This window comes from Sorghum bicolor, chromosome 9, assembly GCF_000003195.3.
Source record: "Sorghum bicolor cultivar BTx623 chromosome 9, Sorghum_bicolor_NCBIv3, whole genome shotgun sequence".
NCBI classification, from domain to species: Eukaryota; Viridiplantae; Streptophyta; class Magnoliopsida; order Poales; family Poaceae; genus Sorghum; species Sorghum bicolor.
In genome coordinates this window covers 15,253,691-15,281,243 of record NC_012878.2, presented here as the reverse complement: position 1 = coordinate 15,281,243, position 27,553 = coordinate 15,253,691, and the positions used below count along the sequence as shown (strand labels likewise).

Sequence of the window (27,553 nt, the reverse complement as noted above, 5' to 3'; positions counted from 1 at the left end):
CAATAGCAGTTCCAATCTAATAGGAATAGATCTAATCTATTATGGAAAGTAAATCTTAACTAATGCAAACTCTAGATAACTTGGCCAATAGGCCAGGTGGTGACCACGTCCAGGCTGCCTTCCTGGTCTGGTTCAGCCACGTTCCTTCTCCCTCCTCTGATAGACCATACCGGTCATAACACTAGTACTTAAGATTACAAGAGCACCATGTCAAATCATAATAAATGAGCAAAGGAAAACTAAATGAAAATTCCATGTCTCTGAGCATTGCTCAAATTTGCTTCAAATAAACAAATTAGCCAACACCAGCCACCACACACCTCAATACAAAACTGAGAATGTAGTAGGAGATAGCAAGATTTTATCCATCTTGCAAGTCTGTTCATTCACCGAGAGAATACAGGTCCATCAAAGCAACAAACCAACCGCATTCACATCAGCCAACAGTCCAACACCTTATGCACTCTTTATTTGCTGCATTTAGTTACAAGAATAACATAAAACCATGAATAACTTACAGTATCATATGCAACATCAGGGGTGCATAATAACAATTTAAACAGATACCAAGCTAAGCAGTTTGATACTGTCTGTTCTATCAACACTTGATTAGGACCTAATGAGTACTATAATTTGGGCAAACTGTAGGCTTTACATAATTGTACTAGATTGAATTGTTTGCGCCACTCAGATGTTTCCACATTAAATTGGACATAGAGTTGTATGATATGACACAGTAGTGTGCGTAAAAACAATGTAGAAGGTATCTTAGTGACAATCCAAGGGTGACATGCCAATAGTGCTATAAGGAAAAGGTTTGGTGTGTAAGATAATCTGCTGCTCCCTTTTGATCTTTTGGTGCAGCAGAGAGTTGGTATTGTGGCCAGCTCTTGCTGTCCATCTATTGTACAGTAGGAGTATGGCAATAGGCCAACTATGTAGTGGCATACATCAGCCATGTAGTAGTAGTTGAAGGCTGAGCTAAGCCATGTACTAGTGTGCCATATAGTTGGTACTAGACTTGTATATATACTAGACAATGCAATGGAGAGAGCAGTTCAGTTGCTGCACATTCAGACTTGTGCTAGTGCTGTGTGTGTGCTCTGTTCTCAGTGTTCTTCTACCTCTAGCCGTGAGTTGTGAGAGTGAGTGAGTGAGCTGATTGCTCACCTCTGCAGGTGGCTGGATTGCCAACATGGTGAAGTTCACCCAAATTCATTAGGAGGCTGGAGCATGAATTTGTGGAATCCATAACTATTGATGTATGCTTGGTTGACTAGCTGATGAGCAACAAAAACGATGACTGAATTGAGCTGGCTGGTGCAATTTGAAAATCTCAATGGTGTGGGCCCAGTGACAACGCTTGCCGCTTGCACATAAATACTGAGCTTCTCTCGTGTCGCAGAAGTTGAGAAACAAGCAAGATTGAATATTGCCTACTGGCCCAGCTCAGTCATGGTCCAAGCAAGCAAAACAAATTTTGCTTCTATCCAAAGGTAAGAAATTTAATGGTTGTTGAGAGCAATTAGCCTCGGGATTAGATAGATTAATCAAGGGGTACAGGGGTACATTATATAGGCAAAGATCCCTCAGGGTTTATCGAAACACCCAATCAACGGTGATCCTTGCCTTATCAATCTATCTTAATCCCTACGGTGCTTAACCGCACCGGCCCATACAGCCCATTAGGGCGCCTATTGCTAACACTCTCCCGCAGTCCAAACGTCAGCCACTTTGCACGTTTAGACTGGACCTAAACTCCGTGAACACTGAGGCAGGCAGTCCCTTGGTGAAGATATCAGCATACTGCAGGGCAGTAGGAACATGCTGGACTCGTAGATCACCAATGGCGACTCTCTCTCGAACGAAGTGAAGATCAATCTCGATGTGCTTGGTGCGCTGATGTTGCACCGGATTGGAGGTCATGTAGACAACACTGATGTTGTCGCAGTACACCAGTGTGGCGCGCCGAAGAGGGGTATGTAGCTCCAAGAGAAGCTGACGCAGCCAGGTTGCCTATGCAACTCCATTTGCTACTGCGCGATACTCGGCTTCAGCACTTGACCTTGAAACTGTGTTCTGACGCTTGGAGGACCAGGAAACGAGATTGTCACCGAGGAACACTGCATAACCTGGTGGATCGGCGAGTGTCGGGACAACCAGCCCAATCAGCATCAGTGTAGACAACAAGATCAGTCGAAGTAGACGGTCGCAGCAGAAGACCAAGATGAAGTGTGCCCCGAACATAGCGAAGAATCCGTTTTAGGGCAGCAAGATGAGGCTCTCGAGGGTCATGCATGTGGAGGCAGATATGCTGAACAGCATAAGCAATGTTTGGGCGAGTGAATGTCAAGTACTGAAGAGCTCCAGCAAGACTGCGGAAGTCTGTTGCATCAGACACAGGGGCCCCCTCAGCTGCAGCAACCTTGGAGTTGGTGTCAACTGGTGTAGAGCACGGCTTGCACTCAGTCATTCCAGCACGATCTAAGATATCCAGCATGTACTGTCGCTGTGAGAGGAGTCCATCACCTCGCCGCTGAACATGCATACCAAGGAAGTGATGAAGTTCACCAAGATCTTTCATGGCGAACTCCCGCTGGAGCGCTGAGATAATTCGCCGAAGAAAATCTGTGGACGAGGCTGTAAGGACAATATCATCGACATAGAGCAACAGGTAAGCTGTGTCGGAACCCCGCTGGTAGATGAAGAGTGAGGTATCTGACTTGGCTTCAACAAACCCAATAGACAACAAGTAGGAAGCTATCTGGCTGTACCAAGCACGAGGGGCCTGCTTCAGGCCATAGAGCGACTTCTTCAGAAGGCAAACAAAATCCGGATGAGCTGAATCTTCGAACCCGGACGGCTGCTGGCAGTAAACTGTCTCAGTCAGGTTGCCATGAAGAAAGGCGTTCTTCACATCTAGCTGGTGAATGGGCCAGTGGCGTGTGAGCGCTAAGGAGAGAACCGTGCGAACAGTAGCGGGCTTCACCACAGGACTGAAAGTCTCATTAAAGTCCACACCAGGCCGTTGGGTAAAACCACGGAGGACCCAACGCGCCTTGTACCGCTCGAGGGAACCATCAGACTGAAGCTTATGCTTGAAGATCCACTTCCCAGTGACAACATTGGCCCGAGGAGGGCGAGGCACAAGATCCCAGGTGTGATTTTAAAGAAGAGCACTGTGTTCGTCCTCCATAGCGGCTCGCCAATTGGGATCAGCAAGAGCGTTACGGAAGGTCTTCGGCACCGGAGAGAGAGGCACGGCGTGGTAGATAGAGGGCATCCTGTAGCCGCTCTTCGATCGAGTGCCCATGGAGTGCTGGTTGGTCCTCGGAGGGACTGCAACCGCACCCTTGGGCAACGAGGCTGCTGCAGCAGGGGCCACCGGTGCAGCAGGGGGCAGCGAAGTTGCTGCAGCAGGGGCGGGGGCGGCCGTCAGTGGCTCACGTGGTCGTCGCTTGTAGACGTGCGTGAAGTAGCGAGCCAGCCGAGGAGGGAATCCTGGTGGTGGCCCACGCGGTGCCTGGAGGGGTGCTGAAGGGCCCACGGGCGACGCAGGGGAAGCCGATTCATGACGCAGGGCGTCAGGCAGCTCCAGGGCCGCGCATGGCGCGGAAGGGCTCCTGGTGGCCGCGCGTGGCGCAGTCGGTGTGAGCTCCAAGGCCACGCGTGGCGCGGAGGTAGGTGGAGGTGGTCCTGACACCCGCAGCGCAGGAGGAACGTAGAGCGCGGGCGTCAGGGTGTCCGCATCATCAGCATCCTCACAGGGCGCCCCAGGCACGGCCTCACAGGGACCGGCAGGGGCGCAAGCGGCGGTGTCGGAGGTACTGGGCGAGTTTCCTACAGGCAAAGACTTGTGTGATGGTCCAATAGGAGCAGGCACGACATCAGTAGTATCTGTAAGAAACTCAAGGTCTGCTGGAGTACTAGAACCATAGCGCTCAGCAAAGGGAAATGCCGTTTCATCGAAGATGACGTGCCGAGAGATGATGACTCTGTTGGAGGAGAGGTCAAGGCAGCGGTACCCTTTATGATGAGCGGAATAGCCTAGGAAGACACACAGGACAGACCTAGGAGCAAGCTTGTGAATGGCGGTGGCAGATATATTGGGGTAACATTTGCAACCAAAAACTCGCAGATGATCATATGTGGCAGGCTTACCAAACAAGGCAAGATGAGGCGTGGAGAACTCTAGAGTTTTGGTGGGCAATATGTTGAGGAGAACAGTCGTCGTGGAGAGGGCCTCCACCCAGTACCGGGGAGGCATGGACGCCTGAAAGAGCAGGGAGCGAACAACATTATTGATAGAGCGAATAATGCGTTCAGCTTTACCATTCTAGGACGATGTGTAGGGGCAGGACATGCGGAGGTGAATGCCCTGGGAGAGAAGGAAATGGCGGGTGCTGGAGTTGTCAAACTCTTTCCCGTTATCGCACTGAACGGCTTTGACGCGAGCGCCAAACTGAGTGGAGGCATGGGCGATGAATTGAGCGAGCGTGCTGAAAGTGACAGATTTAAGTCGTAAAGGAAAAGTCCACAAATAATGGGTGCAATCATCAAGAATGACCAAATAGTATTTATAACCAGAGATGCTAACAACTGGAGAGGTCCATAAATCACAATGAATGAGATCAAACTTGCTAGACGCACGAGATGTGGACACATGAAAGGGCAAACGAACATGACGCCCTAGCTGACAAGCATGACATAAATCTGAACAATCCTGAATAGGAAAAGAAACACTAGACGTAGACGCAAGCTTTGACAAGGTCTCATGACCAGGATGCCCAAGACGCCAATGCCACAGTGGAGAGGAGCCCTGAGCGGCAAAGGAGAGTGCTGGTGGAAGGCGAAGTGGGTACAAGGGCCCGGAGCTATTACACCTGACGATCTCTCTCCGAGACGGAAGAACCTTCACAGAACAACCAGCGGGGTCAAACTCAACAGAGCAATTATTGTCGAGGGTAAACTGGCGAACAGAGATTAGATTCTTAATAATTTGTGGCGACACAAGAACATTATTAAGACGTAAATTTGAGGCTAACTCTGTGGAACCAGTGGCAGTGACTGGAATAAGAGAGCCATTACCGACAATAATAGATGAAGGAGTAGGGTACCGCGGGAGAAGAACATGTGAAAGAGAGGAGGGTTGAGATGTCATATGTGAAGTAGCACCTGAGTCGAAGTACCACTCGTTGGACGAAGGAGGCGTCAGCGAGGTCGTGCTGAAGGAGGCAGCGAGATCCGTCGAGTCCCAGGAGGGTAGGCCGGTCATGGGGTTGTAAAAACCTGGAGCGACCCACGGTGCAGCGTGCTGCTGGGGAGCAACAAGTGCCTGCTGCTGCTGCTGCTGAGCGAGTAGGGCTTGCTGCTGTGCCTGTTGCTGCGCTTGCTGCTGTGCCTGGTGCTGCGCCTGGAGGTGAGGAGGCACCGGGATAGGTGCCAGAGGTGGACGAGGACCTCCCGGCCACATTTGGATGGAGCCGGACCATGGGTTGAAGAAGCTGGGCCAAGGGCGTCCTCCTCCAGGTTGCGGACAGCAGCGTGCTGCTGCTGTGCGCCGCCGGCAGGCAGCCGGGTGCCCTGTCCTGAAGCGCTGCTGTTGCCTTGCCCCTTGTTGCCGCCACCGCGCTTGCTGCGGCGGTTGTTGGGGGCCTTGGAACCCCCGCCGGAACCTGCAGAAGGTGGAGGCGTCGCAGCGGGAGTAGTGGAGGCGGCGAGAGCAGCTGCTGGAGGTTCCTTACGATCCGTCATGGTGAGTTCCTCAAGAATGAGGTCTTCACGAGCTTCCAGGAACGTGGGGAAGGGCTTGGCGCGGCGAAGGAGAGTGCCGACATGGGCGAAGCGCTCGTTGAGGCCGCGGATGAGGTTGAGGACGAGGGTGCGGTCAGTGATGACCTCGCCGAGGGCCGTGAGATCATCAGCCATCTTCTTCAATTTGCGGCTGTAATCGGTGATGGAGAGGTCCCCCTGCACAAAGTTGCGAAACTTCGTCTCCAGCTGAATGAAGCGAGCCTCCCGATTGCCGAGGAACTGCGACTCGACCGCGAGCCAGGCGTGCCGGGCTGTGGAGCCCTGGGCGCGGATGATCTCACCCAGATCGTCCGTGAGGGTGGCGATGATCCAGGATTTGACGACGCAGTCCATCCGGGCCCAATCCGGAGAGATCGGGACTGGAGGTTCGTCGCGGACGTGATCCTGGAGGGTGAATTTGCCGAGGATGAGGAGGAACTGATCGCACCAGCAATTGAAGTTACCGGAGTCGACGTCGACGACGGTGGTGACGTGGTTCCGGATGTTGCTGACGGCGACAGCCTGGGAGTGAAGTTGAAGCAGAGCCACGGCTTCATGATGAAGCATGGCGGCGCGCAGATCAGGTGGGGTGCTGTCGTTCGCAGCGGCACCACCGGGTGGAGGCCCTGACGAGGAAGGAGCCACGGCGGCAGCAGCAGCCGCCTGCTCCAGGGCTGCGCGCGCGAGGGCGTTGGAGGCGCGTTTGGCGGCGGCGTCGCGCTCCTGGGCCGCGGCTGTGGCCTCCTGCTCGGCCGCGAGTGCGCGGGCCAGGGCAGCGTCGCGGGTCGCGGCGCGGTCGCGCTCCAGCTGCTGGGCGGCGGCGGCGGCAGCGTTGGCCTGCTCCTGGGCAGTTCGCTGGGCGATCTCGTCGTCTTGGACAGAACCGGAGGAGCCGGTATTGTCCTGCCCGTCGTTGGGAGGGGAGGGCGACATGGCAGGGGTGCGCAGCACAGCAGGGCAGGGCACGCGGAGAGGGGAAGAGGCGCTGCACGGCGAGAGGCCGGCGCGCGGGATACGGCGCGGCGAGGGGCCGGCGCACGTGAGGCAGCGGAAGCTGACCTAACCTAGGCGTGATACCATGAGAGCAATTAGCCTCGGGATTAGATAGATTAATTAAGGGGTACAGGGGTACATTATATAGGCAAGGATCCCTAAGGGTTTATAGAAACACCCAATCAACGGTGATCCTTGCCTTATCAATCTATCTTAATCCCTACGGTGCTTAACCGCACCGGCCCATACAGCCCATCAGGGCGCCTATTGCTAACAGTTGTATCAAATGGAAGATGACAAGTTTGACGATAGGTTGGAGGCCTGCTGTTAAGGATGGGATGTCCTGAGAATCTGAGTTGAAGCTGGAGTTTAGTGGATAGAAACCACCGGAGACTGCTGCCAACTGAAATTACTGACTACACAGAGGGCAAAGCAATGGACCAGCATGTTCGAAGTTCATAAGTCCATTGGGTGTAATATGAACATGTGTATAATGGAGCTAGTGTGAGCGAGAGTAACTAGATCTTAACCAATAACAGTAACTATGACTGCATACCTAGCTAGGTTTTTGTTTGGATTAATGGAATTAAAAGAAGTTAATAGAAAACAAGTTCCATTGAGATTTTTAGGAATACCAATTTTAGGACATTATTCTGTTATGACAAGTCCATAGTATACCTTGTTTGGATAGGTTGTTTCAGCTGATGCAAATGAAGACATGAGGACGTGGTTTTCCAAGAAAACACAACAGGTTTTGATTTCTCAGAGAAACCACAATACTGGTTTCAGCATAAAGAGAAATTTCCAATACAGATTTTATCTTATCGACACTTGGCCAAAAAGAATTTTAGGTTGTTTTGAATTATCAAAATATGTTTGTAACAAAGCTTTTCAGCCCATTATTGATAGGATTGCTGACCAACTACCTGGATGGAAGGCGTATTTGATGACATGGGCAGGCAGAGTGGTTCAGGTGCAGCATGTTCTAACAGCCATGTTGATATATCTAGCCATGGCTGTTGATTTGCCACCATGGGTGTTATGTTCGGGAAAACATACAAGCGTCTTGCACTTTATGAGCGTATATGGAGATGCTGCCCCCCCCACCCATATGCAGATTTTTAATGTGGCTTGTAGCTCACATTTGTTGAGGGAACACGCACTGCGGCGTCTTCATCCTCTGCGCTTTGCTTCGACCACGCCACATTCGCCGTCTTCGGCTCCGAGGGAGCAGGGGAGCACCGAAACAGAGGTGTGACTACTCTGCTCCAGGCGTTACCAACCCCGGGCGCCATCGAGTCCACATCTGCAGTGGCAGCTTCGTCATCCTCACCTCCAAACGAGCACGTCACACCGCTGGAGGATGATGAGGACCGGGTCGACGCGTTCTACGACGACGAGCCCCTCCGCTACAAACATCATCGGCGATGAATCCCCTCCGGGCCTGGCGCCGCATCTCTTTGCCCAGCTCCACCTCACGCACGCTGGCGAACCGACCAACTACGCAGAAGCCAAGGGCAATCTAGCATGGGAGGCCACCATGAAGCAAGAGCTCTAGTCGGTGCAGAAAAACAAGACCTGGGAGCCCGTACACCTGCCCGCCGGCCACCGCCCGATCTCGCTCAAGTGGGTGTTCAAGCTCAAGGACAAGAAGGGGGTGGTGACCAAGCACAAGGTGAGGCTAGTGGCGAGGGGGTTCGTGCAGCAGGAAGGCATTGACTTCGAAGATGTTTTCGCGCCGGTGGCAAGGATGGAATCCGTGTGGGTTCTCCTCGCACTGAAGGCGTATGAGGCTAGAAGGTGCATCACATGGACGTGAAGTCCGCCTTCCTCAACGGCGACCTCAAGGAGGAGGTGTACGTGTGCCAGCCACCAGGCTTCGTCGTCGCCAGAGAAGAAGGGAAGGTGTACCAGTTGCACAAGGCCCTCTACGGGCTAAGGCAAGCACCGTGCGCCTGGAACACAAAGCTAGACGCCACGCTGAAGAAGATGGCCTTCTAGCAGAGCGTGCACGAGGCAACGGTGTACCGTAGGGGCAGCAGGCGCTCTGTCCTCCTGGCCAGCGTCTACATCGATGACCAAATCATCACCGACACCAACTGGAGGGAGGTGGAAACTGGAAAGTTTCAAGGCTGCCATGAAGGATCAGTTCAAGATGAGCGACCTCAGCCTCCTCTGCTTCTACCTTGGCGTCGAGGTGCATCAAGATGCCAAGGGCATCACCCTCCGCCAAGCTCACTACACGCAGCGCATCTCCAGCTAGGGAAGATGGTGGACTGAAAACCATCCGCCACACCGATGGAAGACAAGTTGAAGCTCAGCCTTGAGAGCACGGCAGAGGAGGTGGATCCTACGCAATACCGGCGGCTCATTGGCAGCCTGTGGTACCTCGTGCACACCCGGCCGGACTTAGCGTTCGTTGTCGGGTATTTGAGCCGCTTCATGGAACGGCCCACGATGGAGCATCAGCAGGCCGCCAAGCGCGTGCTCTGCTATGTGGCCAGGACCCTAGACAACGGGCTCCACTACAAGAGGGCTCCCAACACCGCGCATTTCATCGGCTACTGCGACGGCGATCTCGCCAGCGACATCGACACAAGCAAGAGCACCAGTGGGGCGATGTTCTTCTTGGGCAATTGCTTGGTCAGCTGGCAATGAATCAAGCAGAAGGTGGTGGCCCTGTCAAGCTGCGAGGCAGAGTACATAGCCACCACAACTGCTGCAACCCAAGCTCTTTGGCTGTCCAGGCTGCTCGGGTGGGCAGGAAGGTGGAAGTGGTGGAGGTGAGGGTGGACAGCAAGAATATGCTGAGTAGTTTGTAGAGGCTCTGCTCTATATAAGCAGCAGCCATTCCTTTGTAAAACCAGGCTTTTGCAACTTTCAGATTAAATCCAAGCGGCCCATTGGTCAAGCTGACCTCTGGGATTTATCTCTACCTTTGCTTGTGATGTTTGGGCAACAGTAAATGTGCTCTGGTTGGCAGCGGCGATTCTGTCCAGGTTTGGATGATTTTGGCAGATCACGGCGGACATCATGGCGATGAACACGATCGTCAGGTGGGCGGACAGAGCGCTACCGCTCATCGTTGCGATCATCATGGCGGCGTGGAGGTCGGGGAGCTAGCTTGGCTCGATCATCTTCCATAAGGCAAAACTCGGCCTCCTCAGCGTCCACGTATTGGTTAGCGGTTGCTATCATGTCAGCGAGGCCCTTAGGCGGCTTGCGGTTGAATTTGGATCAGAGATCATGGTGATGGTGAATAAGACCACGAACAAAAGTGGTTATCGCTTCTTCATCAGTTATGTTAGTGATGGAATTTTTCACCTCAGAAAAAACGCCTGATGTAGCTACGGAGGCGCTCTTCCATTCCTTGATAAGTCCTACTCAGATCATGTCGGTGAACATCTCCTTGAGCTGCTCCCATGATGAAATGGAGTCTGCTCAGAGGCTGGTGAGCCAATTCATCACGGGGGTGTGAGCATGACATGCCGATAGTTTGCCATGACACTTGGACCGCCTCTAGCAGCTCGTACGGCGGTAGCATATGCTTGCAACCACTGAGTTGGGTTGGCTCGCCCATCGTAGGATTCTACCCAGTGATTTTGAAACCATGAGGCCACCGGAGAGTTCGGAGTGCTCTAGTGAAGGCGAGGTCCATCGGTATCTTCAACTGTGCTTCAGGATCCAGCGGCTCTATGGCATTGGTCGGATTTCCGTGCTTGGCGTCGTACCGCTAGCGATGAGTGAGCTCTTCTACAGGATTGTGCCCGCTCGTTATGGCGGGCATGGAGGTGAGCGCACACATCACGCTGTGTCTTCAGGATTGCGGGAGTTGTTGACATGGTTGCCCACAGGCCTCCTTGGAGGAATTGGCTGCCATCGACGTTGCAACCAGAAAAACGGCTCCCTCCGTGACAGTTACGATGATTGGATCTTGCTGCGGCGGATCGCCGATTAGAGCCCGTAGATTACGAAGGCCCCTGATCCTGACGGATCTCGTTTACTTGGCAGTGGGGGCCTTGAGCCAAGCAGCGATCTTAGCAACCTCCAACATCTACTCAAGCCTTGCGAGCTCATTGGCGGCAACTGCGAGGTTGGCGCTCAGAGTATGGAAGACTTCATGGTCACCGACACGGAGGAACTCGATGTCAAGATTACGGCGAACCAGTCAAGGATTGCCCTGTGAATAGAGCGCAACTTCTGCAGTGGCGATTGCGGGTTTGTTTTGACACCAAGTTGTGCGATTGGCATTCCTGTTGAGACGAGCAACCCGGTCCTCCTTAGTTTTTCCATCCTGAGGGGGTTCATCGAGGCTCAGTTGAAAAACTTCTCCACCATAACCTAGTGGTCGGGGAGGAAAAGTGATGACGGTGTTGGTGATAACTTCAGTGGAGCCTAGAGAATCAGAGGTGACACTCCTCCAAAATTTTATGGAGGAATTCGGCAGGGAGCCCCCGAGCCGCCACCATGTTAACCGTTGGTGTAGCGTGGTCGGCGACAGGGTTCGTGAGCGGGTAGATGTCTCTGGGGTAATCGATGAGTTGGCCCCTGTATGTAGCAGCAAGAGTTGACGAGCCCAAAGGGCAAGGAGGTGGAACTGCTACGCCCTGTCCAGATCAGCAGCATGCAGATCGGACCCAAGAAGCAGGGTGTGCTAGACTACACGTCCTGCCGGGATTGCAGTGACGGTCAGACCCCATCCGATCTGTTTAGGTCGGTGAGGTCGGGAGTTGCACTTGGCGCGTAGCCCTCGCGGTTGCTAGAGCGACGGCGGATCTTGCCCGCGTACAGGTCCAGCAAGCGCCGTTCCGCCACGATCAAACAGTAGAGAGTTGTTGCTCGACCAGATTGATGCTTTCGATTAGATCATTGTTGGGATAGGCTCGCTCGAGTAATGAGGAAGCGGGCGGCGAGTTGTCGGAGAAGCGACCTCGAAGGTGGTTCCGAGATCAGATCCGCAACAACGAGCGGCTGTAGCACCGGCGCCGAGCAGTCGGGTGCGGAGTCGATGATCTCCCCATCACCATTGGCGTTGACGACCCACGAGATGGACCCAATCGTAAAGATCTAGCCGAGCATAGAAGAGAACTCGAAGTTCGGGAATTTCACCATCTTGATCGCTATGGAAAGCGTGCACACCCCCTACCTGGCGCGCCGACTGTCGACAAAAGATGCTTGGCAGTCCACCGAGGGGTATGCCTACGATGGTAGATCAATCGGTGGAGGTGCATGTAACCAAGAACTAGACGGAAACACGAGCTCAAACACAAGATTTAGACAGGTCCAGGCCGTCAGTGTAACATAAAACCCTAGTCCCCTAGTCCTGTGTTCTCCTAGATCGTGTTGATGATGTGTTTGATAATGATATGTCTCGAGGGGGGGTCCCTATCCGCCTTATATAGGCCGGGGGTAGGGTTAAAAATCGGCTACAATTGATAAACATAGAAAGTCATCAATCAAGAGATCGGGGCTATCTCTCCTGGCTATCGATCTAATCCCTTGCAGCGTGCACCGACCTAAGCCATGCACCGCAAGCTTCGTCTCGTGGGTTGGACCACCCATAGGGGCATGGCCCATGTCTTGCGCTGTGGGTATCCGAGGTCAGTACCCCACACTACCCCACCTAGATCAGTGTCTGATGTGTGATCAGGATGACGAGAATATCCAACACCTTCTTGTTGGGTGCGTTTTTGCAAGGCAATTTTGGTTCTGTATCCTAAGTAGTGTTGGTCTCACTTTGACTGCACCTAAGACTACTGATCTTTCTTTCGAAGCCTGGTGGGACAGGGCAGAATCTGCTGTTAGTGTTGAAGCACGCAAGGGATTAAACTCCCTCATTACCCTCGGTGCTTGGATTTATCTGGAAGCTCAAGAATGACTGTGTATTCAATGGGGCTGTGTGTGTGTGTGTGGGTCTCTGTATGACTCTTATCCTTCTATTAATACAATGATATGCAGCTCTCCTGCTTGTTCAAGAAAAAAATATATATATAGATCAAATAACCCCTAAGAGAAGAGAGAGGATCCATTTTTTTAGAGATTCCAATCTAGAACTCAATATAACATCCTAGTAATAAATAAGAACAAAGTACATACCTTTTTCTCCTCCTCAATCTTAGCCTTTATAAATGAGTAGAGAGCAACACCAGAAATAGCAATGGAAGTGCCAATTCCAGTCTGTGTGGTGATCTTGTTGCCTGCTCAACATTAAGCTCATTGAGTGTTATGTGAAAACACTATTTGCACAATAGCAAGAACAACAATATGGTTATAGGTAACTAGATCACTAAGAAAGATCAGAGTTCATTTAAGTACCAAAGACGATGATGGAAAAGCCAATGACAAATACACGTTTCAACACATTGCCGATGGCGTGTGATAGAGGGGCTACCCGCTCCAATGTGTTTGTAGCAACCTGGATGTACATTTTTCCAGTCAACATATGATAGATAGCTGAATGAAAAAATGATAAGAATATCATCACAAAAGACACAAGTATGCAGCATATTTGCACATGTCATGTTGTGCTTCCATAAATTCTTTGAAACCACCCCAGAAGGACAGGCTATGCAAATGTGCAGTCTTTCGTGTTCCATCCTTGCTTCCTCCCCAGAATTATTTTTACATTCTTCTTTTCAAGAGACATTATATGCAAGCATTACTCATTTGGAATTTGGATATCGAATTAACCCAACACTAATACTACTCTATTTGAGCCACATTGTCCAGTTCCAGTTGACCAATGTTATTTACTGTCCTTGACCTTTTATGACCAAATGCTGTTGATATTGATGTTTTTGTACTTTTAACTTTGTCTCAATAAATGTTAGGGATAATTGCAAATTTTCCACTAGTCCAAACCTTTGTATCGAATTCGCAAAAATCATCAAAACAATTGTTCTGCCTTATGTTTGCCATTACTCAGTCCATCTGGGACAAATCATTACTTCACGCTGACCATGGCTTCGTATAGTGGCATATTCACCATCACCAAACCAATGGAAATATGCAATCGGCCCTACATACTAGCAAGAATATGGACAGTTCACATGCCATGAAGTTATATACCTGGTTATAAAGGTGATAGAATAAGCCCACCACAAAAAAGTTAGAAATCAATTTTGTTAATCCAACTTTGCCAATTGCATCTTTAAATCCATGCTGCATTAATTGAGGTCCTTCAATCTGAAAGTTGAGAATATAAGAAACAATCATGAAATGAATGTTTCAGTACTCTAGCACAAGAATTTAAAAGTAGTTAGTGGACTTCACAATTCTATGTATCCAAAAATATTAAACAAAACAATGAACGCTACATGTTTGCTAATTAAACAAACACATGCTGGCATGTGCAGATACAGAACAAAATTAAGTTGTGCTGCTGGTAGCAAGTATAGCAAACCATACTAATGGAGTGGATGTTCATCTCTAAGGAACTACCATGGTACTGAAAATAATCTGGATGGTGAGGATGCCAATTGTTCAAATTAAGCAGGTGCAATAAATATATTCATGTTTAATTGTCTTCTCATCATTTTCTCAACTGTTCTTACTCGTGTTCTCTTTCTTTGCATGTTGTTATTTCTTGATCAAATGTCCTAATACAGCATTGATAAAAATTAATTGAAGGTCTGATGCTTGTGACTGAATAGAAGTTGAAATAACTGGAAATTAGGCATTCTAAGAAAGGACAGGTCCTGTAGCAAAAATACAAGTAAAGAGACAAACTGCAGAAATATATTGTTCAAAATATAATGCAGATAAATTAAGACTAGACTTACAATAAGTGCAGGGGGAATGCAGACAAAGAGAGCAATTATTGATATGTATGCATACAAGTTGGTACTATCCATGTCAGTCTGTAACGAAGGAAAACAATAAGAAAATAAGTCAGAAAAATAGGAGCTGCTACAAATGTAGAGGGGCAAATTGACGTAAAATGCTAGGCCAAAGAGATAAACCATAGCCTTCTTCGAATAGATGCTTCGGTAGGTGAAAGAAATATTTGAGATCATGGCATTAATGAAGCCAGTCCAATTGAACGAGAGTTCAGTGAGGGATGCTACCGAGACACCTGATTTGAAAATAAATTTGCAAACAATAAGTACAAAAACACAGGAGTTGTGAAATCTTATTTAAAAAAAAAATCAGTCAGAAACAGTGATTTTAGTCCACATCCTATAACTTCTGGAGTCACGAGTTTCTAAGCATGATCCTAGAGAGCTTACATGAGCAGAAGCGCAGCCTATCACTGATAGGATAGCTGACCTTTTGTAGGATGGAAAGATGATTTGTTGACTCAGGCAGGCAGGAAAACACTGGTACAATTGTTCTTACTTCTATGGTGGTCTATTTAGCCATGCATGTTAATCTTCCACCATGGGCCATAAAGGAGATTGAGAAAATCTGAAGAAAATTTGTATGGTGGGGGAGAAAACAAGCAAGAGGTGGCCACTGTCCTGTGGCATGGGTCAAGGCTTGCCACCCTGAATTTGGTGGCCTTGGCATGATCTTCAGAAGATGGGATAGGCATTAAGTCACTAAGGATGAGATGGCTTTGGTTGCAGAAGGTTGATCATAAACGGCCTTGGTCTTTCTATCATGTCCAAGTCCATAAGTACGTCCAGACTTTCTTCTCCATGGCTGTGTGTATTTAAGTTGGGGATGGTGCTTGCACTCTCTTCTAGAAGGACAGGTGGTTGCATGAGCAGAGAATTAAGGACCTAGCACTTCGTGTATTTGCTCTTGTCCATAAGCAGAGAATAAACGCATAGTTTTGGAGGAGTTCATTGACCATTAGTGGATTTCAGATTTACAAGGAGCACTGGGTGTCGGCGCCTTTTCTGAATCCTCGACCTCTGACGCCTTCTGCCTCATGTTGTATTACAGCCTCTCAAGTGGAAGACAAGCACATTTGGAGATTGGCTAGCTCTGGTGTTCGGCAAAGTCTGCTTATGATGGTCTCCTAAATGAAGCTATCATATTCAGACCTTCGGAGATGGTTTGGAAAACATGGGCCCCAGATAATTGCTGATTTTTCTTGGGCTGGCTGCACACAGTAACAGGGTGTTTGGTTTGAGAACTCACTCCATTCTAGATGAGGTGGTGCATCATGAGTCCATTCCTCAAATTTGGTGGAATGACTCCATTCCTCATACTAGTACTACTTATTAGCTTGTGGGGAATGAGGTGATGATTCCATTCCACAAAGCAAACAAAAAAGTGAGGAATGAGTAGATGATGGATTAGACCATTTCTCCAACCAAACACCCCCTAAATGTTTGGACCGCTGATAGTCTTTCGCGTCGATGTCTGCCGTCTGCAGCATCCTCCTTAATGCGTCCTTTGTGATCAAGAGGAGGAAACTACCAACCACCTTAAAAGTTCACGTGTCTTTGCTAGGCAATTCTGGTATGGTCTGCTGCTGAAACTTGGCTTGCAAAGCCTTGCACCCCAACTGGGTGATACTTCAGATCGAGTTGTTTAGTTGATGGCTTAGCTCAGCGAGGCCTTAACTCATAATTATTCTAGGTGCACACACCCATTGCAAACGTTGCAACCAGAGAGTATTTGATAGAGCATTAGCGGATGTGGTAGAAGCTACAAGGTTGGCATCAGAGGAGATGAGGCTATGGAGTTTAGCTGGGGCTAAGGACATTGCTTTCTGTCCTCCCTGTCAGATGAGAATGTTTAGGTTTCAGGTTTTACAGTCAAGGTCGTCTTCTTATGATTGTAAAAGGGGTGTGAACAATATGTTAGAACCTGGGTGTGTGTTTTGTGTAAAAGTGTGTTTTAGGTGTCTCTCGTAAGGGTTCTTTATCCTTTCTTCTTAATATAAAGATTTTCAGCTCTCCTATGTGTTCAATAAAAAAAAAGGTATGCTCCTGCCGCTATGATGTGCAGGGGCGGAGCCAGGATTCAAACATAGGGGGGGGGGGGGGGGGGGGGGGCCTTTTTTTTTCCAAAATTTTTAATTTCAACCTCGGGGGCCCAGGGTTCCCCCAAAAAATTTTTTTTAAAACCCCTACCCCAAAAATTTTTCATGAAATCAAAAACTCCCCCTTTTTTTTAAAATTGTAAAAGGGAAAAATGGAGAGCAAGTTATAAAGGGAAATGAGCTACATATACATTCCAGAAAGTACATTTATCTAATGAAGAAAAATTTTCAGGTATAGAATTATACATGCAACTGTATATCCATTAGTAGATTCACAGAATTTGTGCTATATCCCACTGTGGTGTGGTATTTTGGCAAGCAGAGTGCCTGGAAGTGTGAGTGTTGGAAGGCATGGATATGGACAATGAAGCTGAAGAAAAGCCACATGATTACCACCAAGGTACCCATGCAGATTATACTGGAGTTTGAAGGGGCAAACTGCATGCACTAATTACCATCATTAGCTGCTAAACATGAGAGATTATATGGCAGTATATGGCAGACCAACACCAGTATGATTGGTTGCTTGCATTAGACCTTATGCAACACAACCCAAGATGGCATAAACGTATGCAATATCATGGTATTTGGTTGTCCTGCACAGGCAAGCTGTGTTTGTTTGCTTATACTGTGTTACATGTAGTCACCTCCAGTTCTAATAGAGGTGGGGGAGGAAGATTTGTGTGCCCCATCAGCTTGTGCAAATCTACATTGCCTAATACGTAATACAAAACGCTGCATTGGACTTGCTTTGAGCACCATGCAAACCTATAAGAGCCTTTGTGCCTCTGTGGGCAACCAAACACAGTTAAACTGCACAAGCCTGGATACATGCTAATGCAAGCAACCAAACTGTAGAATGATGGAAAGATTAGGGGAAAACCTCACACCCAACGTGGGGGGGTGACATTGATATATATAGCCAATGCAATGGCAGGTTACATGCAATACATGACAGGTGCTAATTATACTAAATATAGCCTTGCCTAATATACACTTTCCTAATGCAATACATGGCAGGTGCTAATCATACTAAATATAGCCTTGCCTAATATACACTTTCCTAATAGACATATCTATCAGCCCCCCTCAATCGAAGCGTCAGGATGCTGGATGCACAGACAGGACCGAAAATCCTCAAAAAGCTCAATTGGCAGCCCCTTGGTCATGATATCGGCGAACTGATACTTGGACGGCACATGGAGAACACAAACCTCGCCGAGAGCCACCTTTTCACGGACGAAATGGATGTCGATCTCAATGTGCTTGGTACGGCAGTGGTGGACCGGGTTTGCTGTCATATAGACAGCGCTGACGTTGTCACAGTAGACAACTATGGCGACCTTCAAGGGAACATGAAGTTTCTGAAGAAGCTGTCGAAGCCAACAGCACTCTGCGACCACATGAGCAACAGCCCGGTACTCAGCCTCCGCACTGGACCGGGACACTATGGTTTGACGTTTGGACGACCAGGACACCAAACTGTCGCCGAGGAAGACGCAGAAGCCTGAAGTGGAACGGCGGGAGTCGGGGCACCCTGCCCAGTCAGCATCGGAGTAGGCAATCAGCTTGTCGACAGCCCAGTGCCGATGTGGAGGCCAGCCGACAGTGTGCCCTTCACATACCGGAGTATGCGCTTGATCAGTGCAAGGTGAGCTTCGTGCGGATCATGCATGAAGAGGCACACCTACTGCACAGCGTACGCCAGGTTGGGGCGAGTGAGCGTCAAGTACTGAAGTGAGCCGGCGAGACTCCGGTACGCACTGGGATCGGCGACGGGCAGAGAGCTTGGCACGAGAGTCGACAGGTGTCGATGTCGAGTGACACTCGGCCATGCCCGCCTTCTGAAGAAGATCCACCGCGTACTGCCTTTGGCTAAGGAAGAGCCCATCGGAGGAACAAGTGACGGAGATCCCCAGGAAGTGATGGAGCTCCCCATGGTCCGTCATGGCGAACTCAGAGTAAAGGCGATCGATGATGCGGCGGAGCAGAGCATCCGAGGAAGCCGTGAGGACGATGTCGTCGACGTAGAGCAGCAAGTAGGCACGGGCGCCGCCCTCAATGTAGACAAAGAGGGAGGTGTCGGTGGCAGAAGCGACGAAGCCGAGCTGTCGAACGTACGTGGCGAAGCGGTGGTGCCATGCCCGTGGGGCCTGCTTGAGGCCGTAGAGGGAGCGCTGGAGAAGACAGACGGCGTCAGGGCGCACCGGGTCGACGAAGCTAGACGGTCTCGTGCAGGTGACCGTGAAGAAAGGCATTATTCACGTCCAGCTAGTGGATAGGCCACTGACGAGAAGCAGCGATGCTGAGGACGACCCGAATCGTGGCAGGCTTGACGACGAGGCTCAACGTCTCGTCGTAGTCGATGTCGTGTTGCTGGGTGAAGCCGCGGACGACCTAGCGAGCCTTATGACGAGCCAGCGTGTCGTCGGAGTGGAACTTGTGCCTGAAGATCCACTTGCCAGTGACGACGTTGGTGCCGAGAGGCCGGGAGACGAGACGCCACGTGTTGTTGTCGACGAGAGCCTTGTACTCCTCAGCCATAGCCGCGCGCCACTGAGGGTCGGCAAGGGCCCCTCTGTAGTCACGGGGAATGGGCGAGGCAGTAGAGGAGGCAGCGAAGTGAGCAGCTGGTGGGAAGTCGTAACAATCAACAGGCTTCAGCGAGCCGGTCTGGAAGCGTCACAGGCCGGCTCAATGTAGGAGGCGGCGGAGGAGGCGGTGGTGGCGGGGAAGGCGCCACAACTGGAGTAGAGGCCGGTTGTATAGGGACAACAGGCGCCTACTCCACAGCCGGTGGAGAAGGTGGTGCAGCGGCTGTCGCAGGGGCAGGTGCAGAAGTGTCGGCACGCCGCCGAGTGTAGACCCGTAGAGGTGGAGGGCCGGCTGGAGCAGGACCAGCGGGGGTAGGGGCAAGGACCGGGCCAATCTGTAGAATAGCCAGGTCCTCAGCAAGCTCCTCCAAATGAGCACTGTGTCGTCACTGCGAAGCATCAGCTGGTGGCGGCGTGGCAGTAGTACGAGGCACCAGTGCAGGAGGACCTATAAGAAGAAAGTCCAGAGAGCTTGGCAGCACACTGGAAGGGTTAGTACGGAACGGAAATTGCGTCTCATCGAAGACAACATGACAGGAGATGATGATCCGTTTAGTTGTGAGGTCGAGACGCCCATACCCCTTGTGTGAGGAGGGATATCCGAGAAAGACACAAGCTGTGGAACGAGGGGACAGTTTGTGTTTGGAAGTGGCGGTGAGGTTGGGATAGCAGAGGCAACCGAAGACACGGAGAATGGTGTATGGGGGTTGCCAAAAGTGTTGCTCATAAGGAACTTGATGCTGAATGGCTGAACAGGGGCGCCTATTGATGAGATATGTGGCTGTAGCTAGTGCCTCTGCCTAGTATTTAGGTGGCATGTGAGCGTGGATGAGCAGCATGCGGCATATGTCGTTCAGGGAACGGATGATGCGTTTAGCCTTGCCGTTTTGAGAGGTGTAAGGGCAGGAGAGACGTAGGTGAATGCCGCTAGAGGCAAAGAAGGTGGCAAGGGCATTGTTGACGAATTAAGTGCCATTGTCAGCCTAAACAGCCTTGACAGGAAGGCTAAACTATGTGGACGAAGGCGCAGAACTAAGTAATGTGAGTAGCTACCTCGGACTTGTGGACGAGGGGGAAGGTCCAGCAAAAATGGGTGAAGTCATCGAGGATGACAAGGTAGTACTGTGCACTAGAAATTATAGCGACCGGGGATGTCCAAATATCACAATGTATAAGCGCAAACGGTAAAGTGGAAACTGAATTGGAATTTCCAAATGGCAGCCGCACATGCTTGCCAAGTTGACATGAGTGACATAGAGTTTGGGCTGATTTATTACAGGAAATCAAATTATTTTGTCTAAGCAAATGGAGGGCAGCAGCTCCTTGATGACCAAGACGATGATGCCATAGGTCGGTGGAGATGACGAGGTTGGCTTGTGGCGTGGCAGGGACGGTGTAGAAGCCGTCGGAGCTATTGGAGCGAAGAATCACGCGTCTAGTCTGCAGGTCCTTAACAAAAAAACCAAACGCGTCAAATTCAATAGTGCAATGGTTGTCACGAGTGAATTGGCGAACTGAAAGTAAGTTGCGCACTAGAGAGGGGACAACTAAAACATTGCGAAGCGAAAAGGAAGACGTGTGGCATGGTAATGTGGAGCTGCCGGAGCAAGAGACAGGAAGATGATGACCATTGCCAACAATGATGGATGGAATAGAAGAGGGTTGACAGGAGAGGAGTATACCATCTGAATTGTGCATGTGGGAGGTGGCGCCGGAGTCCATGACCCAGCCGGAGTTCTGGAGCGCCATCTGGTTCAAGGCGGCGATGAGGCCGGACTAAACCCACACTGGAGCGGACGGAGCTGTGGGAGGGGGAGCGAAGTGGGCCTGCGGACTGGCACCCGTGTTGCCTTGGTCGTGCCCGCCCTGGTAACCGTGAGGGGTCCAGCCGCTGGTGTTGTTGCCCTACTGCCACCCGCTGCCTGGAGGAGGAACGCCGCCCTGGAAAGCCCATGGGTTGTAGCAGAACCAGGGCCCCATGGGGCGGTTGCCCCATTGTTGTCCACTGCCGCTGCCCTGCTGCCAGCTAGCGCCGGTGCCTTGGCCATGCCAGCTGCCCTGTTTCTTGCCGCCCCCGAAGCCCTTGGGAGCAGCACCAGTGGCCACAGAGGAGGAGGGGTGGCACCCTGGAGAATTGCAGGTGGAGCCACAGGCGGCCACCATGGCAGATGCAGTCGTGGTCTTCTCGTCATTGGCGAGGCACAGCTCTTTGAGGGAGAGCATTTTCTCGCACCCTGGAGAAGGAAGGCAGCACGGTGGAGTTGGCGATGTCGTCGGCAGTAGCGGTGTAGCACGGGTTGAGGCCGCGGAGGAGGCTGAGGACGAGCTGGGAGTCCTCGATTGTGTGACCAACGTCCCGGAGGGCAGCAGCCTTGATCTTGAGCCTCTGGCAGTACTCGTCGATGGACGAATCACCCTGCTTCAGCGAGTGGAATTCCTCCAGCAGGAAGACAGCCCGGGGAGCGCGATTGGAGCGGAAGAGTCCCTCGATGGCGATCCAAAACTCGCGGGTAGTTTGGTTCTCGGCGGTGATGGCGAGGTCGAGAACTATGTCGTCGACGGTGTTGAGGATCTAGCCACGGACGGTGCACTCTACGATGTCCCACGATGGATCCGCCGCCGTAGGAGGAGGCCCGTCGATGTGGGGACCGAGGCTGAATTTCCCGCACAGAGCCTTGAAGAACGAAGCCCACTTGGTGATGTTGGGGTTCTTCATCTCCAGGGTCACCGGGATGTGAGTTTTCACATTGACGGTTGTGTAGGGGTGGACGATGACAGCCTGGGGTGGAGCTTTGGCAGCTGCGGCGGCGGCTGCGTCGTCGTCGCCAGGCATGGCTGCTGAGAGAGGTGGAGGGAAAGAGGAGCGGAAGCAGAAGGTCCGGATCAGGGATCAATTGATCACGGCTGATACCATGTAGAATGATGGAAAGATTAGGGGAACACCTCACACCCAACGTGGGGGGTGACATTGATATATATAGCCAATGCAATGGCAGGTTATGTTAGTCGCTGGATCCTTGCTCTAGGTGTGAGCAGGATCCTTACTCTCATCGAGAGGATAGCACACAGAGTTGAGGCAATTTTCTGGGTTTATTTCTCACACAGTGCTATGCCATCCCGAGGGGTTAGGGATACATATTTATAGGGCTGCTAACCAGCCAACATATGCCAAGATGCTAGTCTAAGATGCTATCCTACAGATGCTAACTGTTGTCCTAAAAGCGGTCAAGGATGTTGTCCTACAGATGCTAACTGTTGTCCTAAAAGCAGTCAAGGATGCTGTGACACAAGGACCATGTGTTGCGTACTGCAGCCCACAACCACCAGCCAACACAGAGACTTATCCATCACTATCCCCCTAAGTCTTGTGTGGCTCCTTGTGAGGTATCTGAGCCATCCCGATCCTGGCGCGAAGTTCCTGGAACTTGATTCGCCCAAGGGACGGCGAGCTGGTCTTGGGTGTTGATGTAGTGGGCCCGAACGCTCCCTTCCTCCAGGCAGCTCCTGATGAAGTGGTACCTCACCTGAATGTGCTTGTTGCGCTCATGGAAGACTGGATTCTTCGCCAAGGCCAAGGCGGACTTGCTGTCCACCCTGAGCTCCACTACCTCTACGTCTCTGCCAAGGAGATCGCCAAGCAGCCGAGCCAGCCACAGAGCCTGAGTAGAAGCGGTAGTGGCTGCGATGTACTCTGCCTCGCAGCTGGCCACCACCTCGCAGCTTGGGTTTTTCGGCGGCGCCGCCCTGGGCACCTCCGCGGGCACCTCTGTCGGCACGCCCTTGCGCCCCGGCCTGGGCGCCTTTGCGTGACTTGCCTCGCTTGCCACGCTTGCGACCGGCTGCTGCAGAAGAAGGCTTCCCCTTCTTGTCACCTTAGCCGGCAGCCCACTGCTCCCAGGTGAGAAGGAGCTTGGGCCCCAAGGAGGGTTGTGGCTCGTCACTGTCGATGACCTTGAGGCGACCTATCGCCTCCTCGATCGACATCGTGGAGAGGTCCAACAGAGACTCGATTGAGCGAGCCATCTGCCTGTACTTCTTGGGACGCAGAGGAAGAGCTTCTCGATAGCTCTCTCCTCGTTGTAGGTGTCGTCGCCAAACTGCACCATTTTCTGCAGCGAAGTGTTGAGACGGAGAGCAAAATCATCAACGTCCTCGCCTGGCTTGAAGGCCAGGTTCTCCCACTCCTTGCGGAGTTGCTGCAATGTGGACTTGCGGGCGCGATCGCTGCCGATGCGTGCTGCAGCAATGGCGTCCCAAGCCTCCTTGGCAGTCCGCTTGCTGGTAAGCGAGAACTACATCTCGGTCAGGACTGCAGTGATGAGGGCATTCAGTGCCCGTTGATCCTAGTCGTAGTCGGCGTCGCCGTACCGGACTGTCTCCCACATGTGCAGCACCTGAAGTCTCACCTTCATCACCGCAGCCCACTCAACATAGTTGGTCTTGGGGAGGGTAGGCCACCCACTACCAAGGCCAACGTCCTTGGAACAGCCTGGTACCCGTGGTAGCCACGGTACCGGTCCGGGGAGAGAGCCACGCGGCCTGCGAAGGCCGTGCTCTCCCTTGACCCGTCCACCGCCGTTGCCATGTGCGCCTCCTCCAGGAGCGCCTCTGGCTCCACCGCGATACCGGTCCGGGGAGAGAGAGCCACGCGGCTTGCGAAGGCCGTGCTCTTCCTCGACCCGTCCACCGACGTTGCCGTGCGCGCCTCCTCCAGGAGCGCCACCAGCGCCTCCGCGCCTGTCTGGACTGTGGCCACGCTCGTGGGCGTGCGCAGCTGCCCACTGCGCCGCTCGCCGGCGCGCTGCATCTCTCTCCAGCAGCTCTAGCTCTGGGTCAGCACTGTCATCAGCAGCGATGGAGCTGCTGTGACTGCTGCGCAGGTCCTCAACCTCCGCTGCCGCTGCACGCGCTGCATCTGCAACTGTTGCTGCCTCTACCTCCGCTCTAGCTACTGCCAGCTCCGCTTGGGCCAGCCTTGACGCCCTCGCTGCTGCTGCAGCGGTCGCTGCCACTGCTCGCCTGCGCTCCTCTGCTGCAGCGAGGTCGGCCTCCTGCCGACGCCGCGCGCTCGAGGTGCCCAAGTGTTGAGACTTCCCTTCTGCGGCCATGGTGCGCTGCTGCGCGGAGAGCAGAGGCAGCCAGAACAGCTGCTGCTGCCAGCTGGGGCTGCTGCGAGGCAGGGAGCTTGATTGGAGAAGGGATTGAGCAGGAAATGCTTAGGCTACAGGATACTACAGCTCTAATACCACTTGTTAGTCGTTGGATCCTTGCTCTAGGTGTGAGCAGGATCCTTACTCTCATCGAGAGGATAGCACACAGAGTTGAGGCAATTTTCTGGGTTTATTTCTCACACAATGCTATGCCAACCTGAGGGGTTGGGGATACATATTTATAGGGCTGCTAACCAGCCAGCATATGCCAAGATGCTAGTCTAAGATGCTAGTCTAAGATGCTAACTGTTGTCCTAAAAGCAGTCAAGGATGCTGTCCTACAGATGCTAACTGCTGTCCTACCATGTGCTGCGTACTGCAGCCCACAACCACCAGCCAACACAGAGACTTATCCATCAGGTTACATGCAATACATGGCAGGTGCTAATCATACTAAATATAACCTTGCCTAATATACACTTTCCTAATGCAATACATGGCAGGTGCTAATCATACTAAATATAGCCTTGCCTAATATACACTTTCCTAATAGACATATCTATCACAAACAGACCCTGGTGCTAACATCTCCCACAAAATGTGGGGTCTGGGAAAGGGAATTTCTAGGCAGCCTTACCCTTTCTTTTCTTTGGAAAGTCTTACCCTTGCTTGTTCTGCAAGGAGGCTGATACGAACCTACTCCACCAAAATAAATGACATTTTAGCAGGTGACCTGAACCTACACCCTGACTAAGAACTATGCAGCATTCGCAGATCACCCACAACACAAGGATTATCTTCTGTTCTACAACATGTACACAACTAATGAAAAATCTGGAATAAGACATACCAACCACGACTGGAACAAGAGATAGCCAGAGTGTCAATGGAACTGGTTGTCCAAGGATAAACTGAGAAGCAGCCGCATTGAAGAATGGCTCGAGAGCTGTGTTGTAATTTGTAAAACTGGAAACAAATTAGCACAAGAAAACAGGAGGTAGTGGGATAATAATAGAAATAAAATCAGCTTATCATAGAAGCACCTTTAATAGTGTGGGCAAATGACACAGCTACAGCAGCAAATGACACAGTGCTTGTTACATGGCCAATGGCATGGCAAACCGCAACTGGAAGAAGCTGCTTCAGAAGTGTTGAGTTGATTGGCTACAGAAGTACAATTTGCATTAGTTTATCAGTTCCTTCCAGAAAAGATGTCACTGAAATATTAAAAAAAAGGCTATGTAAAAAAACAACTGGTGCTTAATAGATACAAGAACATTTCGAAAACACTGGAGAATATATATTTTGTATAATTTAGCATTATTTGCTAATTCTTCTCAGTGTATAATCCATCCAATAGAAACATTGTCAAATCAGAAGCACTATATATGCACCTCACTATGCAATATGATCCAACATTAAATATTTTCCTTTAGCGAATAAACAATTTAGTTTGCACGCACACCCTGCTCATAAATGTCACTGAAAACCCTTAACTGTGAGTTAGAGAGGCGGTTATTAATAAAGCATACAGTGGGGGCCTCCCCTGCTGTATTTTCTCTCAAAAAAAGAGAGGCGGTTATCTATCAAAAATGAAAAAGAGCACGGAGGTGTCAACTATACCGCGCGCTTTGGGATACCGAAGCTCCAGCCAATGAGGCAGTATAGTACTCCAATAAAAAGATGGCTCACTGATACAAAACTACAACAATAGGTACAAGTTTTATATGTTATTGCAAATGGTGCCAGCATGAAAGACAGAATGCACACTTATCCAGGAAACATACTATGGATAGGGGAAGTAGTCGAAGATCTTCTTGTTGAGGATGTTAAATATTACATTCAGAAAATACCTGCAAGGTTTGATCACAAGGTGACAATTAAAACTAGTACCCAAAGGATTTTTTTTTTTTTGGGGGGGGGGGGGGGGGGTAGTTTCATGAAGCTACATTGCAATACAGGTAATTGAACATACCACAAGAAGAAGAAGAAACCTGTGACAAGGGTTGGGTATCTCTCTGCAAATCCCTGGGGCTCTGCATCTCTGTAATAAAAAATTCATGTTACTAATGACCAACAAAATGATTTTCTTAACTGCAGCGCTGTGTGCTCCAGGCATCACTGAATGTTAAAACTCACAACATACAGTGGATCATTTTGAATTTCACAATGGGAACTTAATCTCAGCTCAAGTCAAAAGTCAAGGAACTCATATAATAGAAAATTGAGATGTAAATTGCAATAAATCGCCGGTTATAAAAAATAGCGTAGGATCACTCTTAAATTTCATAAGCTAAAGTGGTAAGTTACTACATGGTAGCTCCAATTTTGAGAGCTGCATTTTGAGAGCTGCATCCAATACTCAAAGGGCTTCTTTGTATTTACACGAAACATTGGAGGTGCAATGGCAAAGCCCCAATTGTACGCCACCACTGAACAAAGGGTACGCACTACACATTACTGCAGCCATAATCAAGTGAACTGCACTCAGTGGGCTTGCTAAATAAAATCAATAAGGTTAAACTAGGCTTTTAATACAAGCCTAGAAAAGTTGGAATCAAAGTGGGCTACCACATCATAGAGGTGTAATAATATTGCTCTATATCACAGCTCCGTTCAGCTGAAGAAGGCTAAGTGGTCAAGATCTAAACCTCTGCTTCTAGAAGCTTCCACGAATACACTATGGCAAAGCCCCGGACTGTTGTTGCTTGGACAAATGCAAGGTACGGCGCGCTGAGACGGCTGGGAAGAAAGGGATGCACTAACCCAGCTGAACCTGAGGAGGCTGCTGCAGCAGCAGCGCCGAGGAACCGCCGCCTCGCTGGACAGGCGAGGACCGGAGCCGGACGGAGCTGCCTCCCGTAGACGAGGCGGGTGCCCTCGCGGACGTAGGCGGCTACGAAAGAAGGGGCGGCGCCGCGGCATTGGCGTTGGCGCACAGAAGCGCCAGCGACTGCGGCGGCGCCGGGAAGTGTTCCGACCGCCGCCATTTGCGCCTGTTGGGAGTTAGGTGGGATTGCGGCGCGGTGAAAGCGAGGGTTTGTTTGGGCGATGTGCATTCGAGCGCGCGGGGATAGTAGAGAAAT

General features: G+C 50.8%; 1 protein-coding gene across 1 annotated transcript; it reads right to left on the bottom strand.

Moving 5' to 3' along the window:
• On the bottom strand, positions 226 to 27,553 carry LOC8058293 (triose phosphate/phosphate translocator, chloroplastic). The gene is made up of 12 exons (XM_002439453.2): positions 27,234 to 27,553; positions 26,443 to 26,511; positions 26,255 to 26,320; positions 26,091 to 26,169; positions 25,511 to 25,631; positions 25,318 to 25,413; positions 14,748 to 14,860; positions 14,568 to 14,645; positions 13,855 to 13,971; positions 13,102 to 13,201; positions 12,883 to 12,983; positions 226 to 474 (listed from the first exon to the last, which is right to left on the bottom strand). The coding sequence occupies exons 1-12, from the start codon at positions 27,524 to 27,526 to the stop codon at positions 457 to 459; spliced, it is 1,251 nt and encodes a 416-aa protein (XP_002439498.1). The 5' UTR covers positions 27,527 to 27,553; the 3' UTR covers positions 226 to 456.

Bases quoted from the DNA above. Each gene is read 5' to 3' on its own strand.
- LOC8058293 (XM_002439453.2), bottom strand. From the start codon at position 27,526: ATGCACATCGCCCAAACAAACCCTCGCTTTCACCGCGCCGCAATCCCA. The intron at 25,632-26,090 runs GTATAGTTGACA...GTACTTCTGTAG, and splicing joins TCGGTATCCCAAAGCGCGCG to CCAATCAACTCAACACTTCT. The intron at 13,202-13,854 runs GTATATAACTTC...ATGTACATCCAG, and splicing joins TCTATCACCTTTATAACCAG to GTTGCTACAAACACATTGGA.